The sequence below is a fragment of the Lucilia sericata genome, unplaced genomic scaffold, assembly GCF_015586225.1.
Source record: "Lucilia sericata isolate MDLA Ls3-8-SP2 unplaced genomic scaffold, ASM1558622v1 Contig000002F_arrow, whole genome shotgun sequence".
Taxonomy (NCBI): domain Eukaryota; kingdom Metazoa; phylum Arthropoda; class Insecta; order Diptera; family Calliphoridae; genus Lucilia; species Lucilia sericata.
This window is the reverse complement of record NW_023994043.1, coordinates 2048751-2069791: the sequence shown is the minus strand read 5'-3', so window position 1 is coordinate 2069791 and position 21041 is coordinate 2048751. Positions and strand designations below refer to the sequence as shown.

At 29.4% G+C, this 21041-nt stretch overlaps 2 protein-coding genes across 3 annotated transcripts in view; both read right to left on the bottom strand.

Annotated features, from left to right (window-relative positions):
- Positions 1-4162: 4162 nt before the first annotated feature.
- Positions 4163-8118, bottom strand: LOC119614030 (protein late bloomer). Its single transcript, XM_037970152.1, has 5 exons — positions 7872-8118; positions 5088-5270; positions 4846-5013; positions 4564-4761; positions 4163-4492 (listed from the first exon to the last, which is right to left on the bottom strand). The coding sequence occupies exons 1-5, from the start codon at positions 7929-7931 to the stop codon at positions 4415-4417; spliced, it is 687 nt and encodes a 228-aa protein (XP_037826080.1). The 5' UTR covers positions 7932-8118; the 3' UTR covers positions 4163-4414.
- Positions 8119-16726: 8608 nt separating this feature from the next.
- LOC119616075 (protein late bloomer) overlaps positions 16727-21041 on the bottom strand; it is a 30278-nt gene continuing 25963 nt past the window's right edge. For both annotated transcript variants that reach the window (XM_037972237.1, XM_037972228.1), the window contains exons 3-6: positions 17809-17970; positions 17539-17718; positions 17284-17457; positions 16727-16926 (exon numbers count right to left, since the gene is read on the bottom strand). In XM_037972237.1, the coding sequence (XP_037828165.1) occupies positions 16846-16926; positions 17284-17457; positions 17539-17718; positions 17809-17970 (597 nt within the window). In that variant the 3' untranslated portion in view covers positions 16727-16845. The remainder of the gene's footprint in view (positions 16927-17283; positions 17458-17538; positions 17719-17808; positions 17971-21041) is intronic.

Below are 21041 nucleotides of genomic sequence, written 5' to 3'. Positions count from 1 at the left end.
ATTTTTGAAAATTTCTATATTATTTGAAACATAAAACCAAGGACCCGAAAACTTTATTTTCAATCATAAAATATAAAAAATATATTTTCCAATCAATATAAAAACAGTTTTTTTTCAAACTCAAACACATATTTGAAAATTGTGAATATTGCATTAAAAGAACAAGATTTAATTTGCTGTAGAGAAAATCAGGTAAAACTTAAAATTTTTGTTTGCAACTATTTAAGTGTTAAAAAGACAATCGCTGAGGATCTTGTCAGTTTGAATGACGATAAGGAACACGCTATATGCCTTGTATGTGACAAGGTTTTAAAATTTCATTTGGGAAATGTTAAAAGACATGACCAAAAAACCCTAACAAGGATTTTGTTATGCTAAATTCGATTGTACTTCCGTCATCGTCAAAGAAAGAAAAATGGTATCGGTACTATTAGAAATGAATACGGATGAATACCTTAAAATTGTAGGCAAAACAGTTTCGCAATTACATATGCCTTTTAGGTTCTTTGACCATGAAGTATTTCAAAAACTATTACAACCTTGGAATACAGCATATGATGTCAAATTCAATTCTAAAATAAAGAAGCCCCAACAGAATGGAATTTATTCTGATAAGATGGACCACACCGTCCACAAATCTGAAGCTCAATACTTCTACTTTATCAGTAGGATATATTATAACATAATAGTTAAAATAAAGAAATGTACAACACTAGATGGGATAGAGTACTCCAATCAGACTGGTCATCCCGTTATTCAACCAGGTTATAGTTAGAAAGATCAAGCCCCATCAAATCAATTAAAAAAAAAAAAGAAATCGATAAGAATAAAAAAACCAAAACATTTCGTTCTGAATTGACAGGTATTATGAAAAATATTAAAGTTCGTTATTGCCAACAGCATAATGTGACCAAAATGTTTCGTTCTAAATAACAGGTACATATATGCATATTTACCTCTATTCATACGACTATATCCCAAAGTTTATCTGTTGTACATTGTGCAGCTCATACACAGCAGTTGACATCATGGGATGCCATTAAAAAGATAAATTAACCATTGAGTTTGTTAAGGGAGGGCGTAAAGGCCATACGAAAAAAATGAGGAAGTTGCAAATCAGTCCTATTCCAACATTAGATAACAACACAAGATGGAGCTGCACCTAAAGTAAATATAGATAGGAAATTTGCCAATAATTTTGAAAAATGCTTCAAACCGTTTGCAGAAACAACAACAATTTTTGATGATTTTTAACAAACTAAAGTCATGTGGAGTGGCCTCCGGTAGGTTAGTGGTTAGTGTTCTCGATGAGGCACTGGATAAGGAGCGCACAACAGTCCAGATAGAGGCCTAGGAGTATATCCTCCTTTCAAACTAACTAACTAACTAAAGTCATTTGGAGAACTACATACATCTATTCCCACAGCCAAAGAAGATTATTTTGTCTATCCAATTGATGAAAGATATGAGAAATTGGAAAAGAAGTTTGCTGCTGCTTTGCTGCGGCAGGATGACTGCAGCACTGTTTTGGAATGATTAGAGCATTTTCAATATGGAGAAAACTTCGATTTAATTCCAACATACTTAATTATTGGAAACAAAAAAGTTAAAAAATTATGCTCTTGCTAAAATTGCTAAGGTAGCACTAGCAGCTCCAGCAATCCAAGTTTCTGTTGAAAGAGCTTTCAGTGGCTTGCATATTGTAATGACAAAGCTCAGAAGAAATTTAAGTCCTGAAAACAGAAGACGTCTTATTACTTAAACTTAATAAGAATAAGAACAATTTTTTTATTATTGAAAAAAAAAATTTAATAAGTTGGTATTCAAATCGGTTTCCTGATAAAAATTATTATTTATAAACCATATACATACAAATACTTGATAAATCGATCGATTATAAATATGTAAATGTATTTATATGTAATTGGCATCACTCAGTAACAGATGATAGAATCTGTATATTCGATAAAATGCCAAATGTAAAACCTGTAAACAAAGTGTAAGTAAATAAAAAAACGACATACAAAAATATCGGAAAATGGTTATAAGACAAGGATTTAATGTATAGCTTAATAAAACTATGAAATATAAAAGTTTGAAAAAAAGGAAAACTCATACATACTTACATATTTTTATAATACATGCATAGTTTACGAAAATAAAAGTTGTTTGCCTGTCGCTGGTTTCCCAGATGATACATTTCAGAAATAATATTTTCTTTATTTTTTTAACATTATCATATCGCTACTACAAGGTTGGCATAATCCAAAAAAGAGTGCTGCCCCAAAAACGGCTTTATATATTTTATGACTCTTTACAATTTCTTAAATAACTTTTAAGGAAATCATGGAAAAATTACATTGAAGTTATATATATTGGTAAGAAGGGCCAACCTGCTCTGGAACTACTAAGTTCACTTCAAGTTGATATTCATATTGATATCACTCTCGAATTTAGTAATACATATATGCCTTTCAACCAAATATTGTGATGTAGAACCAATCCGCTCCATACTCAATTACAAGAAATGGCATAACTACCAGTTATCTAACCTTATTATTTCCTGAACTTATGGGCCATTCCGCTCTGATTTTATTAATTACCTTCGATGATAAACTAATTAAGGAGAAGTTTATCAGTAGGACATACTATAACCTAATAATTAAAATAAAGAAATGTATAACACGAGATGGGATAGATTATTCCAATAAGACTGGTCATCGCGCCCTTCTATCAGGTTATGGTAAGAATGATCAACCGCCATCAAGTCAAGTGATAAATAGGGGAAATAAAAAAAAGTAATCGATGCATCGCTTTGTTTTGATGAGAGAATTGAACAGACATTTTATTATTTCTGAAATAATTTTAAATAATTTATCGGATTTCAAACATAAAACCAGAAAAAAAGGATATGGTTTAATATGGTTCAAATCTAGATTTAAACTAAATTTTTACTAATGAAATATGTATATGAAAAAGCGTAAATTTCTGGTTTAACGTTTACAGCAAATAAATCACCTTTACATCGAAAATAGTAGATATTTTTGATCGATGGTTTTAAGATTTATAAAATTTTTGAAAATTTCAAATCGGCCCTATGTACATTAGGGTGTCCTGTGGACCATTTTGTAGGAGGAATACTTCTAAAACGATACGTTGCAATGTTAAAATTAATACGAGAAAATTAAAAATAGTTTTTTTTTGAAAAGATCCTCAGTTCCCTACCAGCGATGAAAAATCTTGATCTCAGTACAATATGTTAAAAAAAATTGTTTGCAATCTTTTCGAATTGGGTGTTAAAAATTCCGTAATTTTGAGCTTATCGCGGGAAAAATAATTAATAATTATATGGGGCATATAAAAAATTCTGAAATAATCTAAACCAAATGTCAAACTGTTTTTTAAATACTTTTCTGTATGAACTAAAAATTACGAAATTTTTGAGACCCATTTCGAAAATATCGAAAATATTTTATTTTTCAAAAACAACTCTAAGGTCAGGATTTTCAATCGCTGGTAGGGAACTGTGGACCATTCCAAAAAAAATTTTTTTTTCTCCTGTTTAGTACATTTATACGCATCGATTGAGTGGTATTCATACATGAAATTCTTAAAAAGGCTGTTCTTCGGGACACTTTAATGTACATACAAATATTAAAAAGTAAATGTATTCTTAAATTAGGTTAGGTTGATAGGAGGATGTATAATATATCAAATCCGAAGAAATACACCTAGGCTACTATCGGGCCTGTTGTGCGCTCCTTATCATGAAAAAAGTTCACTGAATGAACTATTTTTCAGTGTTCAGAAACTCAGTTTCCTAAACGTAATTCCTAAGAATCTTCCAATCAGTGTTAGTCAGGAATGTTATTTCCGGAATAACATCATTTCCAAGATACTTGAATCTAACTTCGACGAATGCCTTTCAGTGGCAAAGAAAGTGCTCCAGAGTTCCGCTGTCCTCTCTACATGCTCTACATTCGTCTGAATCCGCTCGTCCAATTTAGCATAGATGTGCTCGTAATCCTGTGTGTCCACTCAGAATACGTACCATCTATTTGCAACAATTTCCTCTACGTGGTAGTTGAACTCGATCCCAATATTATTCTTAATAATATGAACTCGAACAAATCAAAAATTTAATATTATTTTTCTTTTTAACTTAATCATAATCAAAATGTTTATTCTACCGAATTTTATAAATAAAAATAAGTATGTAAATAAATAATTTATAATTAAAAATAATGATATCTATTAGATTTTTGATATATACAATACTAATTTCAAATAAAAACATTATGGTCCTTATTCATAACAATTTATCAAAATTTTATAGAATAAATTTTCATAAAATATTTGTTCCTTAAACCTTTGTTAAATGATTTAGAATATGACCCTATATACTTAATTTATTTTAACTATAAAAACGTTGGCGATCTCTGTGATTTCGTATGCTGTCAACTAAAACGCAGGCAAATATAGATCCGATAAACTGTAGGTTTGATAAAAAATATATATAAATTAACAGTTTTATTGATAAAAGTATTAATTGTAAAAACCCACCTCCACTGTAATTAACAACCAGCTAAGAATATTGAAATAATTTGTTTTGGCTCTAACATAATTATTAAACTTTTCCTCACACCCAACCGTGTATAAATTGTAGATAATTGTACAATTGTGATCTTCACAGCAGCTAGATGGAGGCACTTTGTCTAGGAGAAAATAGTCCTCTGCACTATTTTTGCCACAACATTTCAACTGAAAATTTGTTTAATAATATTTCCAATTACTATACAATTGTAGGAGCAGATAACTTTTCCTTTAATGGAAATAACAACTTACCCATTCTTCATATATGGAAAGTGTTGCATTAGGATTTTGATATTTTGTATCCCATAATTCATCAAAACCTTCTCTAAGTTTTTTTGATACTGTAGTATTAATAGCGCTGTGGGTTATGCTGACCATTATGAATTGTATGACAATTAAAACAACCAATAGAACGGCAAACTTTATAAAAAGAAATTTTTAAATTTATAAATTTGTTAAAAAAAAAATGTATTCAAAAAGAGTCGTGAACTTACATATATTAGCATTTTCTTGCATTCCATTGTAGCGACCACAATCCCATAGATGGATACACAGAGCACAACCACTCCCAACGTAATGATTAGTATTCCACCCAATTTTTCACCATGATCAAAGGTAGAATTATCATTACTTTGATATAGCCATATTCCATACCATGTCAGCAATATTCCAAGAATCTGAAATATATAAATTATTTATTTCATTACTAAAGAAATATATGTATGTATGAAAACTATTTACAGGTCCCGAAGGATATACAAAACAAGTAAGAGTGGTATATTCGGCTATGCCGAATCTTATATACCTACCATCAAAACGTATGTTTTAAATTAAAGTTAATTACTGACTTTTATCTTAGAAGTTTAATAGGCCTTGACTCTGCAGAATGGACCTGGCTCTACAAAATTTAAAATAGTGAATGTTTTCCAAAAAGTAATTTTTGTCGAATTTTACATCAATTCCATAATTTTAAAACGATTTAATTTAAGTAATTTTAGTTTATATAAAATTAGTTTCTGTCGAAATATTGACCGACCCTCATATAATTTGGTAGACAGATTTTTGTTCCTTTAGAACTTGTTTATGTCGAATTTCGTCGCTATATTGCTATTTTTAAGTCAGTTATGAATGTTAAAGTAATTTTCTGAAGGGGACCTTATATGGAGGATAAAGTCAATTGTGAACCGATCCTCATAAAATTTAGTTGAGAGATGATGGTTCCTTGTTTTTGTCTAATTTCATAACTGTGCGGGTAGTCTAATTATGGGCGTCAATTTTTAAAGGACACTTTATATGGGAGATAGGGTAAATTATGGATCGATTTACATGAAATTTTGCAGAGACATTTTTGCTATAAGACTTGTTTATGTCGAATTTTGTCGCAATATTGTTATTATTAAGCCAGTTATAATCATTAAAATGATTTTCTGAAAGGGAACTTATATTTGAGGTAGGGTCAATTATGGTCCGATGCACACCAAACATTACAAAATTGCTTATTTTCTATACCAAACTAAGCTTATAAATAGAGAACATATGCAAAATTTCAAACATTTATCTCCTCCCGGATATGACCAGGTCGTCTTAGAATTTAATAAGGACCCTGAATATATATACATTTGTGGGTCTACGATCAATATTTCTATGTGTTAATCAGATAATATATATATGTATGTTACATAAAATAAAATGCATAAAATTCGGATTCCGTAGTAATATTGGTAGTCATTTAAACACTTCACATGAAAATGAAATCGGTCCATTATTTTGCCAAAACTAAGTTTTATATAAGCATAAATGATACATCCGATATTCAAAATGATCAGATCTCATTTGAGTCAAACACCCATACAAACTATCCTTCAGAAAATTACTTAAAAGTCCATATGTAATTGACTTTTAAACATCAGTACACAATGAAATTTAGTATAAACACCTTTTATGACACCTTCAGCGAATATTATGACGATCAGCCTAAATTTGGCCCTAGCACCCACATAAAGCCAATTTCGGAAAATGAGTTTTTTCATAATGGATGAACAACGGTGAACACACTCTAAAATGGTATTTTTATTTAATATTAACTATTTATTCTGACTTATGGGTTCAATTGTCTGGTGGAAAGGGCGAAAACCAAAACACATTAATCAGATTAACACCTCAGTTCAGTCTGAAGATAATGCTAGATATGAAAATAATGCACTATAGCACGAAAACAACTAATTACAACAAAAATAGTCTTCAAACTTAATGAAGGAGATTTAATTGCCTACGGAAATGTACCCAGCAAAAAAAGAACATCCTAAGAAGCGAAAAAGAAGTAGAATTTACTCCATGAATGTACTGAAAAAGACCTGCAAAAGTGATGATTTTAACACAGGCTTGTCATAGGAGGGAAGTCCTTTTTATTTGATTCCAAATTCACTACTTCTGAAGTCATTCTTAAGAAGTAATTTTATGCTCTTTTTTGCAAGTTATTTGGATGCGAAATTGTTAATATTAAAATTAATAAGGGAAATAGACACATTACAAAAGCCCAAAAATACAATTTTTTAACTCATAAAAATTTAAGATTATTTTCGCTTCTTTGGAAGTCATTAAACATAACTTCCATAGAAGGTAAAAAAATCACTTAATGCTACTTTAGAAGTGGTGATAAATGTTCTTCTTTGGAAGTACTTCGTTTTATTTTTGCTGGGTAGTAGTTTTTGGAAAATAAAAAACTAATATTTTTGTTACCTTTGACCTCAAATATCTTACTTAGCGTACAAGGGATTAATAATGACTTTTAGCCCCCCTTAATAAAGATTCCAAGCCGAAGTCCTTTACCAACTTCCATTAAGATATATAATATCCCCTAGTTTGCTATTTTTTTCGAATAATGTCCCTGGACTACTTGGTATTTTGGATGATCGGTCAAGTTTACATTTGTACCCTCAATATCGATTATTTATGATTTCAGTAAATAACATCCCATACAATATAAAGCAAAATATAAAATCCCACAAAATTAACTAAATATTTCATTTAGAAGAGGTTAAATAATGACAATGACCTGTCTAGCTGACAGTCGTTCAAACAAATAAATTACCAGCAAAATGATGCTCAAATGTGCAGAAACAATTTCGGTTATTAAATACTAAAAACTTTCGATAATTTTTTATGTTCTATTATTTATTTTTAAAAATGACCACCCAACCAACAATGACTAATAATGCTGTTCCTACAATATGTACGAATATTAATCTCTTAAACAGGTAATACAAACTGCCACTTACCCCACATATTGTATTTAAAGAAATTGTAATAACTTTGTAGGTTTTTGTTGTAAAATACATTTAAATTTTATTTTTAGTTTCTTTATTTAAAATATTTTTTTTAATATCGTTTTGCGAATCACATAAAGTATTTTTCACTTTGTTTATATTAATTTAATAGATAAATATTTTTAATAAAATGCCTCAATTTTAACACTCGCAAAATTGTCTAGAACATCCGTTTTTCATTCACGTACATTAAGAACTGAACACACAAAAAAAACGACAAAAGATAAAATTCATTGTGTCCAAAAATGATGAGTAAAACTTAATTTTTCACAAAAATTTTTTGATCAACACATTGAATTTTTAACTCAACACATTTGTTTTTTGTAAGATGTTCAAACAAAAGTTAAATAGAGAGACATTTTTAGTGCTTTCAAAATATTGTCCCCTCTTTAATAATTCTCTCACATTCGAGAATAAAGTGCAACGTTATTTTAATCGTCAGAAAGACAAATAAACATTCCCACATGGATAAACAACAACACATTCTCCACGCATTCGAACAAAAACAATAAAATTAAAAAAAAAGATGTTAAGAAAATCACAAAAGCTCAAAAAGACACAATCATTATGTCGATCAGGTAAATAGATAAATCTCCTACACTTTTTGTTCTCCGATATAAAAAACAAAAAGTGATCATCTCTACAACAAAAATATAAAATAAAGATACAGAGATTTATACTACAATAAGATGCAGATACAAACATGAAAATACAAAAACAATATAAAAAACAAATATTTTGTTGTAAAACTAAAAACAAAACGGAAACTGCGGGTAGTCAGCCGAAAAAGATGAATCGTAAAGACTTTTTACTATATGATGCTAAAATCTATACAGATTTGTTTTGCTTTTTGATGCATATTTAATTAGAAAGAGAAGTATCCCCACTGATAAACAAGAAAAAGATCATTTTGTCATTCCGTTTGCAACGCATTGAAATACTGGTCATAGACTCTGGGTCCTTATTAAATTCTAAGACGATCTAGTCATGTCCGTCTGTCTGTCTATTGAAATCACGATAGGGACCACACAGGAAGAGCTAGACATTTGAGCTACTAAATTTCATGCGGCTCGGTCCATATACCCCTTATAAGGTCCCCTTAAGAAAATTACTGTAACGCATATAATTAGACTAAAATTAACTGCATAAATTTGACAAAAACTAACATCTCTCTACTAAATTTCATGATAATCGGGCCATAATTGACCTTTCCGCCATATAAGGTCCTCCCTCTTCCCCATATAACTTTCTTCATAATACCATTACAGCGACAAATATCTACATGCAGTCAACCTCGCTTATAACGAATTCTCCGTTATTACGAACAAGTTTTCAAGTCCCACAATTTTGGTAACTATTTTCATACAAAAAACATCTCTTATAAAGAACTCGGTTATTACGAATCCTCGTATAAAACGAACTACTTTTTAAGTCCCTCAAGTACAATTTCATGCAATTTCCCTTTTTTATAACGAACTTCAAAATTATGTATTGAAATCATAAGGATATATTTTGCTTTGTTGAAAAAAACTTAAATTTAAGAAAAATATTAACAAATAAAATCAATGGTGTTTTTTGTAAATAATATTAAATAAATTTATAAATCATATTCTTAAAATTTCGTAAAATGACACTTTATTTTTGGAACTACAAAAACTTCACCTGCCTTATTACGAACTTCGCTTATAAAAAAACAAATTTGACTGGTCCCGCGGAGTTCGTTATAAACGAGTTTGACTGTACATAAACAAAAATATCTCTACCAAATGCAATGTATTGGCCCATTCAAGGTCCATTTCAGAAAATGACTTTATGGCTTTAAAATTAAAAGCTCACAAAGTTTTTGAAATTTAATATTTAACCCAAAGATCAAAGTATACTTTTGTTAAGGATTAAGCATTGTTATACCCTAATTTGGACCTATAAAGTATATGGGTATATTCCAAGTCCTAATAGATAGCGGATTTGGTCATGTACATCTGACCGTTTTCTCATTCTTGATTAGTTTTTCCAAAAACCCATAAATAACAGCTATTTCAATATATATTGTCACAAGTCTTTTCTTTCTCCCAGTGATTGACATGGTTGAAAAGGCGCTACGAACGAAGTCCTCAATGAACTAAATTCCAAATTGATAATAAACAAAATCCTCAAATTTTTATATTGAGAAAAACAAGAACGATTTTTAAAGATTTAGTTAATTATTTTGGGGCTTTATTCAGAAAGAAATAACTCCCCATTTTACGTTTATATTAAAGTCATTTACCCCAATTTTCACCACCACCAATTATCGTTTAACTGGTAGTTATTCTTCCATTTACGACAATTTTTGTATGAGGACTATCATTATATCTTAAAGTTAAAAAATAACTAGACATTGTGAAAATTTAAGTCAAGAAACATACTCTTGAAAATTACAGGTTGCAAGGTTTTCATGGAAACAAAGACGGACATAGTATACTTTAAGGGTGTTATAAACATTTTTGGATGTTATAAACATCAGCATAAACGCATAATACAGTCCCCACTATAGTGGTATAGGGTATAAAAACAGATTTCTAGTGTTCGAGGTATTAACATATTTTCCAATAGTTCATTATCATCATCACATTTAATTTTGTATAATATTATTATTAATATTTTCCTCCTTTACAGCGAGCGGTCCACGATGTATTTGGAACCGGAGATGACTATAGAGACATCAAAGTGGATCATGAAAAATTTTGCAGAAAATTTTATTGGTCCTTCCTCATCATCACATACCACGATAATCACATCCACGTAAACTACATACTGTACATACTCTAAAAATTCTTGTAGATGTGCCTTCATCAAATACCTCCCAAAACACTGGACTGGACACTGGATTAATCTCGCTGTATATTTACAGAAGGATTCCAAAAGGATTTATGTCGATTTTTCCAAGATTTTGAAGAATCGAATTATCGTTCAACTTTTATAACCCAATCATCTTTGTATCCCAAACAACAATTAGCAATAAAATTATTACTTACGGCTACGAATCAACATTCCGGGAGTAAAAGGAGAGGAAAGGGGGACAACAAATTAATTGATTTTTATACCCTCCACCACCATCAGTGTTGATAGAGAGTATATATAAGTTTGTCGTTTCGTGTGTAACACCAAGAAATATTCATCTAAGACCCAACAAAGTATATATATTCTGGGTCCTTATGAAATTCTGACTCGATTTAGCTATGTCCGTCTGTCTGTCTGTGTAAAACACGCTCACGTTAAAACTAAGCAAAGGAAATCAACCAAATTCATCCAAAATATTTATTATTATCCTAAGCAGTTTGGTATTGAAAATCAGCAAAATCGGTTCACAACGTAAAAAGTTATGAGTAAAAATTTCAGACTACCTCGAAAAAAAATTACGTTTTTTTCATAATCCTTTTGAAGTTTTCTCAGAAACTACCAAAGATATTGTGATGAATTTTATCACACATTATTTTTTCATGGCAGTGATCAATTATGTTCAAAATCTTTACAATCGATCCAATATTTCCCATAGCCCCCATACAAAGGTATATATTCCCGGAAATTAGTTTATCGTTAATAACTCCCTCAAATATATCGGTATCAACACAAAATTTTGCACATGCAAATATAATATGAACAGAAATCATACCGTCAACGTATATCTTAGTCTGTCCACAATTGGCCATAGCTCCCATACAAGGTCCTCTTCCGAAAATCACCTAAACGCACATATTTCGTTGATAAATAAAGCTATTGTGATAAAATTCGAGTTAAACATGTTTTGTGTACATACAAATCATTCTACCAAATTTTTTACGGATCGGTCCATTATTGGTCATAGCTCCCATATAAGGCCCACATCCGAAAATCTTTTAAAAGCTCATATTTGATTGTCAAATAAAGCTATCTTGATAAAATTCGACACAAATATGTTTAGTCTAAATATGAATCACTCTACGAATTTTTTTCCGGATAGGCCCATAATTGGTCATAGCTCCCATATAAAGTCCACTTCCGAAAATCACTTAAACGCATATATTTCAATGAATTACAAAGCTATCGGGATAAAATTCGACGCAAATATGTTTTGTATACATACAAATTATTTTACAATTTTTTTACGGATCGGTCCATTGTTGGTCATAGCTCCCATATAAGGCCTACTTCCGAAAATCACTTAAACGCATATATTTCATTGTCAAATAAAGTTATCTTAATAAAATTCGACACAAATATGTTTTGTCTTTATATGAATCACTCTACGAATTTTTTTCCGGATAGGCTCCCATAGAGGGTCCACTTACGAAAATCACTTAAACGCACATATTTCTTTGAATAATAAAGCTATCTGGATGAAGTACGACTTGAATATGTTTTGTGAGCACATAAATCATTCTACCAATTTTTTTTTTTTCGGATTGTTCCATATATGGTAATAGCTCCTTCAAAAAAATCACTTTAACGCACATATTTCATTATCAAAAGATAATGAATTTTATCAAGATAAAGATATCTTGATAAAATTCGGCACAAATATGTTTTGTGTAAGGTCATAGCTCCTATACATATAAAGTCCACTTCCGAAAATCACTTAAACGCACATATTAAACATATAAGTCATTATACGAAATTCTTTCCTTATCGGTTGATAATTGGTCACAACTCCCATATAAGGACCATTTCCGAAAATTACTCAAATGCACATTAACAATCAAAGTTATCGGGATAAAATTCGACATAAATTTGTATTTTGTATATATAAATCATTCTACGTATTTTTTCTTCCGGATCGGTCCATAGGTAGTCTTAGCTTCCATATAAGGTATACTTCTGAAAATCACTTAATACCACTTAATTCGTAATTAAATGATTATATCCGGATAAAATTCAAAATGAGTATGTTCTGTGTACAGATAAATCATTATATTGAAATGTTTTCAAACTGGCCTATTAATATACATTTTTCTCGACCTAATCAAAATTAGTTTGACATATGCATAAATGTTAGTACCCTCAATAAGGAAACAAAAATTTTGCCAAGTTATCTAAAAATTAGATAGTTAAATGGGTTTCAATAAAAAGTAGCTTGCTGGTGGAGGGTATTTAAGATTCGGCATAGCCGAATATAGCGCTCTAACTTGTTTCATTATTAAATATACATCAATGTGGTTATCTTCAGAGTTCAGATTTTTCTGATATTAATTATATTTTAATCAAAAATTGTAAAGAACAAGTGATGTCCCATCTGCGTTGCAGGCCCTCGATTGGACATGTGGTCACTTCACATAACGATCTATATACCCTTCAATTTTTATACCCTACATTACTTCGGTGGGGAGGGTATATTGGGTTTGTGCTGATGTTTGTAAGGCACAATAATATTGGTCTTATATCCACCTTTAAGTATACCAATCGGCTTAGAATCATTTTCCGAGTCGATTTAGCTATGTCCGTCCAAGTAAAATTTGTAATCAAACTACAGGTCGCAATTTTGAAGATAATTCAATGAAATTTGGTACATGATCTTCTATTGTCGCAGGGACGAAGCCTATTGAAAATTGGAGCCTATTAAGATCGTCCATTGTTTTACCTATACAACTGAGCCCCGAATAGGCCTTATTATGTTTAATATACTCGACAATAAGCTGAAAACCCAAGTTCTAAACTAGCCTTGATGACCCTCATGAATTTTATACTTATACATGAATTTTATACTTATTTATACTATTTGACCGCAGCCCCTATACAAAGCCCCTTTCAAAATTTGACTTAAATGTCAACAATTTTATTCAACAATAAATGGTTTAAGCATATCTGTGGCAAGGTACAACTTAAATGCTTTATCATGAAAACTAAATCACATTTTATTTTTATAGCTGGTGTATAGGTGTAGGGTATTATATGGTCGGCCTCGCCCGACTATAATTTCTTACTTGTTAAAATAATCGTTGCGGCGGTTCAATTGTAATAGCCCAATATGTTATACTACTATGCCATCTAACGGATAGTTTTAAAACTTAACAGTAACACTTCTCACGGCCCCTTAAATGTATATTTGAAGTTTTATCCCTTTTATTAGTATTTAAAATCTGTAGATTCTCAAAATTTAGTATTTAATGCATAAATTGGTAATTTATATACTTACTAGCAACCCTGGGTGCTTCGCTACCCTAACCAAAATTAAATACATACAAAATTTTGTTTACTTTTATAGAAAATTAAAATTGATTTAAAAATTTTTAATATTTTAGTTTTTTACGTTCAATATCACGTGAATAAATTCGCATTCAGGAAGAATCTTGTATTTTTAGTTTCATTCGTTTAGCTTCCACATTATAGAAAATTTCGAAAGTACTATTTGAAAAAAGTACTATATAATACATTTTGTAGATTCTCATTAAATCAAAAATTTTATGTGTCTGTGTTCAATATTATAGACAATTCCAAAAATATAATTTGATGAATGAAAAAGTACCAAAAGTCCCTTTCAGTAGATTCTCACTCACTAAGGTCCCTATATTTTAAATTTTATATTTCTATGTTCAATATCGTAAAAATATCAAAAAGTACCATCGGAAAAACGAAAAAGTACAAAAATCTTTCTCAATAAATTCCCATTTAATAAGGATGTGTTCCGGTTAACCGTTATAGAGAAACCAAAAGGTCCCATTTGAAGAATGGAAAAGTACCAAAGAGTACCCACTTACAGAATATTATTCAGTCAAGACCATGTATGTTAAAATTTATGTTTCTTGGTTGAATATTTTAGAAAATTCAAAAAGTTCCATTTGTGTGATAAAAAGTACTAAAGTTCTCTCTTAAAGAATCTTATTCAATGAGGACCGTGTATGTTTAATAATCATGTGTTTTGAATTCATATTATAAAACATACAGAGTATTATCATTTGAAGAAAGAAAAAGTACCAAAAGTGGAATAAATTCTACCTTAAGTAATAAAAATAGTACAATTTTTCTCCTTTTCGCTTAGAAATATACTTTTTTGAGAATTAAGTTTATCAAATGTTCCGTATTTAAATCTATATACATATTACAGGTGAATCTCAAACGATTCAAATCTGCATTCATTTGTTCCAGAAAAATTGTGCTTTCAAAAAGGTTCCAAACAATTTACTCGAATTTGGTCCTATATAGGTCTTAGTACACGAATTACAAAATAATATACCAATAGCTTATTTTATGTGAGTAAATGAACTACTTTTTCAAATTTTATAAAAATTGGCTTAATGAGTTTGAATAAAGTTAAATTTCCCGTTTTTCCCCTTTTTGGTACGTTTTTCCCCCAGTGAAATAGCAAACATTTTGTTTCAATAAATATTACAGAGTTAGTCTGTATTTTAATATTAAACTTAAATAAATCAAAAAAGTTTTCTTGATGTTCTAAAAAAAAGTACAAAAAATACACCCAAAAAGGGCTGAATTTTAAAAAAGTACAAAACCGGTGTCTCCTAATTTTGGGAGATATATTCAAAATATTTACAAAAATGTTATTTTGTTTATTAGTTAAAAAGTTAAAAAGGGCCAAAAAAGGTACCAAGGTCACTTTTGTTGCACATTTTCACCCCTTGAAAGTACGAATTTCAAAAAAGTACCAGACACCCATTTGCCTATTTTAAGAGTATACAGAGATACAGGTACATTTAAAGCTTTTCTTGTACCACTAATATTAGGTAAGATAAATAAGAAAACCTGTTTTACCCGTTTTTCCCCTTTTTTACCCCCAAATGCACAAATTTCGAAAAATCCCTCCTTAGTGGATCTACATAACCAAAAACACATCTATTGTCAAAATTTTATGATTTTAGGTTCAGCCCTTTAGGCTGTGCGATGATGAATCAGTCAGTCAGTAACACTACTCTTTTATAAACATATAGAGTATATGATTTAATATGAACATAATTGATTAAATGAAAATATTAAATTAAACAAAAATATTGTTAGTCTTAAGATTGTAAAATTTATTTACCAAATATTATTTTTTTTGTAAATTTTTAATATTTTTTATGAAAATTAACAATTTTAATAAATTTTCGCAAATGAATATCGTTCGTTTAGCTTAATGCTTTTATAAATGCATTAATATATTTTTTATAATATTTAAATATTATTTTTAAATTTATTAATTATATTAAATCTAAAGCAAATATTAAAAAGTATAATTAAGCGTCATACAACTTACAAATTAACAGTTTTATGCAACTACATAGTAAATACATACATACAATTTCAAAATGTTAATAATTATTATTTAATAAGTCTAGTACAAAAATTTGTATTGAAAAATAATTAATAAATTATAATCGTTATTATGGAAAACAATTGAATTTTTTTATTATTTGTAGGTGTTAAAAAAGTACAAACTATTTGCATGACTTATTTCAAAACTATTCTCTAATATTATAAACATTTCTTATAAAAAAATATGAACAACATTTGCATTGATCGATACAATTAATTGTGTTGTGAATGAAATGAAACAATTTGTTTAAAAAAAAAGAATTATTTATTGTTTCAACTAAACATTGTATGTTTCAGTTGGTTTTAGAGATTTGGCACAATTTTTTAAATAGTTTTTATTTATGAGCAAAATAATAAAGAGGTAGACTAGCGAAAACAACTGCTAATACAATGAAACTTTTTCTATTAAATATTTATTGTCATATTTTTTGTAATAAGAAAATTGTTTAAAAACAGAAAAAATAAAATTAATAAGAAATAATCGGGAATTCAAATCATTCATCTTTGGTTTACTATCGAGATTTGGGAGAATTTTCAATTGTTTTTTTCCCAAGAATGCTAAAAAAAACTAAACACACGATCACACACACACACATTTTGATCATCAAATGACATTGATGATGATCATGTTGTTGACGATGATTAGGGTAAAGAGGAGATTTTAAATTTATTTTGTGTAGTATTTTGAACGGCGCCAGCGATTTACAATACTATTGGCCAAAACATAAGCAAATGCCGCACAAATTAACTGAAAATAAAAACAAAACAAAATGAAAAATACGCATATTTTATTAAAAATGTCGTCATAAATACTAGAAAACGATTTTCTACACCATTTCCAACTGAATTTAAGAAATTTTCTATTATGTAACCGATTTTACATTAAAAATTGCATATTTTACTTTGAAAAAAAATGTAATCATAATTCAGATTTTTTTTTCAAATTAAAAAAATCTATTTCAAAAATTTTTTAAATTTCTAAAAATTTCCTGAGTGCCTGCAATATAATTAAAATGTCTTTAATGCAATTAGAAATGGTGTAGTGTGTTCTATGACTAATTCTAAATTAGAATTTTTCATTTAATGTTTGCCCAATTTTTCTTACCTCTACGACAACCAAAACAAGTGCGAAAATATTAAAGATGGTCCAACGATCGGCAATATAATCAAGGAACTTTTGCCGGCAGCCATCCATATTTAGTTTATCGGTTTCACTATTATAACAACTATGGGGAGCTAAAACATAATCACTGGAACCAGCATTACCACAGCACTCGAGCTAAAATAAGAACACAAACATAAAAGTTATTTTAATCACATAAAACTTCAAAGAAAACCGACCGCCTTCACACACACTTACCCAACGTTCCAAACTAGCAATATGTGCTGTATTATTTCCTGGTCTAATTGGCACGACTTGATTGTTCCATAATTTATCGAATGTTTTGTCCACATTGATCAGTAGTGATGTTTGGAATATCCAAAAGAAGCCAACGATCAAAACATGTAGTATGGCCAAAACAATTACAAATGCTACAAACTAAATATGAGTAATAATTTTTATTAATTTTTAAAGATTAACCATAAATTGTTAAAATTACTAAGTACATGCTTACGTATAAGTACTTACACATTTTGACAGACGACTACTTTCACGTACCGCACCCAATATTCCAAAAAGAGAGCACAAAGTAACAATTATACCCAAACCGAGTATGACAAAAGCGGCGGTATCAAAATCAAATTTCAATAATATATAAATTCCAATACCAACAACGGCTAGAGAAAGGATCTGAAAAGGTAAAATAAATAAATTATGAGTGTTTTAATAAAATTTAGTTGAAGGCGTATGCTTAATGGTAATAATTTCTATTAGTTAATAATAATTTTCCTTTCCACCAAAGCTAGTTTTAATGGCAAGTAGATAGGTAGATAGATAGATAGATAGATAGATAGATAGATAGATAGATAGATAGATAGATAGATAGATAGATAGATAGATAGATAGATAGATAGATAGATAGATAGATAGATAGATAGATAGATAGATAGATAGATAGATAGATAGATAGATAGATAGATAGATAGATAGATAGATAGATAGATAGATAGATAGATAGATAGATAGATAGATAGATAGATAGATAGATAGATAGATAGATAGATAGATAGATAGATAGATAGATAGATAGATAGATAGATAGATAGATAGATAGATAGATAGATAGATAGATAGATAGATAGATAGATAGATAGATAGATAGATAGATAGATAGATAGATAGATAGATAGATAGATAGATAGATAGATAGATAGATAGATAGATAGATAGATAGATAGATAGATAGATAGATAGATAGATAGATAGATAGATAGATAGATAGATAGATAGATAGATAGATAGATAGATAGATAGATAGATAGATAGATAGATAGATAGATAGATAGATAGATAGATAGATAGATAGATAGATAGATAGATAGATAGATAGATAGATAGATAGATAGATAGATAGATAGATAGATAGATAGATAGATAGATAGATAGATAGATAGATAGATAGATAGATAGATAGATAGATAGATAGATAGATAGATAGATAGATAGATAGATAGATAGATAGATAGATAGATAGATAGATAGATAGATAGATAGATAGATAGATAGATAGATAGATAGATAGATAGATAGATAGATAGATAGATAGATAGATAGATAGATAGATAGATAGATAGATAGATAGATAGATGGACTGTGTTCTTCTGAAATTAGGGAACTAGTTCCCTAACTAATTTTCCCGCAACACACGTCTCTCTCAACACACCCATTTCTCGTCGATTATCATCAAAGTCACTTGTCTATTTTCGGTAAATTGAGTTAGAATAGAATTTGCAATTAATTGTGTTATAACAGACATATTTTGAAAACCTTCGTTTATGTTGAGAACTTTCTTAACTCACCAATTTATGCATCTTAATGTTATTGCAGTAGTATGAGCCGAGTAGATTATATTGAATGGTCACCAAGCACTACGACCTATGTGTGGATCTTTTGTGTAGCCCGTTGGTTTACTATAATAGTTTCAGTTCACGCATGAAGGTAACTGGTTTATTTGGTGAGAGATTGAAGATGTCTTTTGGGGTTAGTAAGGCAGCACCCAAGATCTTAGCTCTGCGGAATCCTGATAATGGACAGTTGCATATATTCGTTATAGACTTGCCTAGAGTGAATTGATGGTACCTAAGATTACAATGTCCAGTAAACAATTCCGTTAGTACTCTGAGATCTCTTTTATTGAGCGCTAGTTGCTTTTTTTTGGTATTAAACGTTTATCCGTCTGAGTCCTGCTATTGCTTCCTAATGGCGAGGAAATTCAGATTTCCCCAAGAGTCACATTTAGCTTTGGCGTATCCTTGGGTAATGCTAAAGAAGGACTCATGGCCGAGCGCTTCTAATTGCTTCTCCTAACGCACTCACTAACGCAAATAAAGATGGCATATATTTCTGCTTGAAAGAACGGGGGATGACCGTTTGGACCCATCTGTGAACCAAACTTGATCAGCGTTTTCTTGCCACCAAGTTTGATCAGTCCATTAGTCCCTAGTTGGTATAGCTGAGTAACTAAATAGTTTTTGGATAATTGATAAAATTAGAATTTAATAGACGTTGTTAGGACACGAATTTTCGACATAAAATATCACTTGAATTTCCTTTTGCTAAAGGATACAACACCTACATTTATTTGTTGTTAAAGTCGAAGCTAAATTTAATAATATCAACATGTGAGTTATATCAGTTATTGTCAAAGTAAGAAACGCTTTCAAAATTAGTATTAATTTTATCAGCATTTCTAAATTGGAATTGTTTTTATTTTAATTTTTATTATATTTTTCAAATAATTTTTGAATAAGGAAATAACTACAAAATAATTAAAATTTTACAAATTTGGTAAACTACGCCAATAAAAACAAACTCATTATAATCCTCAATTTCAAAATACCAAATTTGAAAACCCATAAAAACAAAGATACATTTTAATTACACATGTTTGTGCGTACTTTTAAACTTTTTTGTGGAAATTTGTTCAACTTAAATGCAAATGACGCAATGCAAATCACCACTAAATTAAAATTCCAACACACAAACTGCTCACACTTTTCATTTAATATTTCTTATTGCTTTTAATATTTTATTTTTGATCACGTTTCAAAGTAAAAATGTTTCTAATAAATAACGCACTTTAAAATTAAAAAATATATTTAACATTTATTAATGGCGTTATTAAATACTCCCAGTTTACTCAAGGAAATCAATTATTTTCGATTTAATTAATTGAAAAATCAAACAATCACGTTTTAAATATTAATCGATCAATGTAAAACAACAAAAATACGTAATAAAAAGTCATTCAAAGAAATATTAAATTTGATTTGTGGCGTTACTAGGTTCGTTTCATTCATCATACATTGACATATGACAGAACAAACAATAGTAAGCAAACAGCCAACCAAAAAATAAAATTTCTTATACAAACATTAACAAATTGATAGTTAATATATTGTACCCTACACCACTATAAAAAAATACAAACATTTTAATATTTCATATTTTTTTAAGTTAGAATTTAGTCATGTCGTTTCACTCAACACATCAACATGCATACCGATTAACTTACCAAACTTGGTAATAATACCAGTATTGTTCAATTATTAATAAACATAGTATACATTAATTAATAACAAAATGATAAACAATAATATTATTGTTTATTATAATTTGCATAAATTCATTCAATAATTGTGTGTGTGTGTTTGATATACGTTATATTATTAGTTTTTTTTTTTTTTTTGTTTTTCTTCATT

Excerpts from the sequence above, each read along its gene's own strand:
- LOC119614030 (XM_037970152.1), bottom strand. The coding sequence starts at position 7,931 with ATGTATTTTACAACAAAAACCTACAAAGTTATTACAATTTCTTTAAAT. Across the intron at positions 5,271-7,871 it reads CTTTAAATACAATATGTGGG|ATTCTTGGAATATTGCTGAC; the intron begins GTAAGTGGCAGT and ends TATATATTTCAG. Across the intron at positions 4,493-4,563 it reads GGTTGTTAATTACAGTGGAG|TTTATCGGATCTATATTTGC; the intron begins GTGGGTTTTTAC and ends TCAAACCTACAG.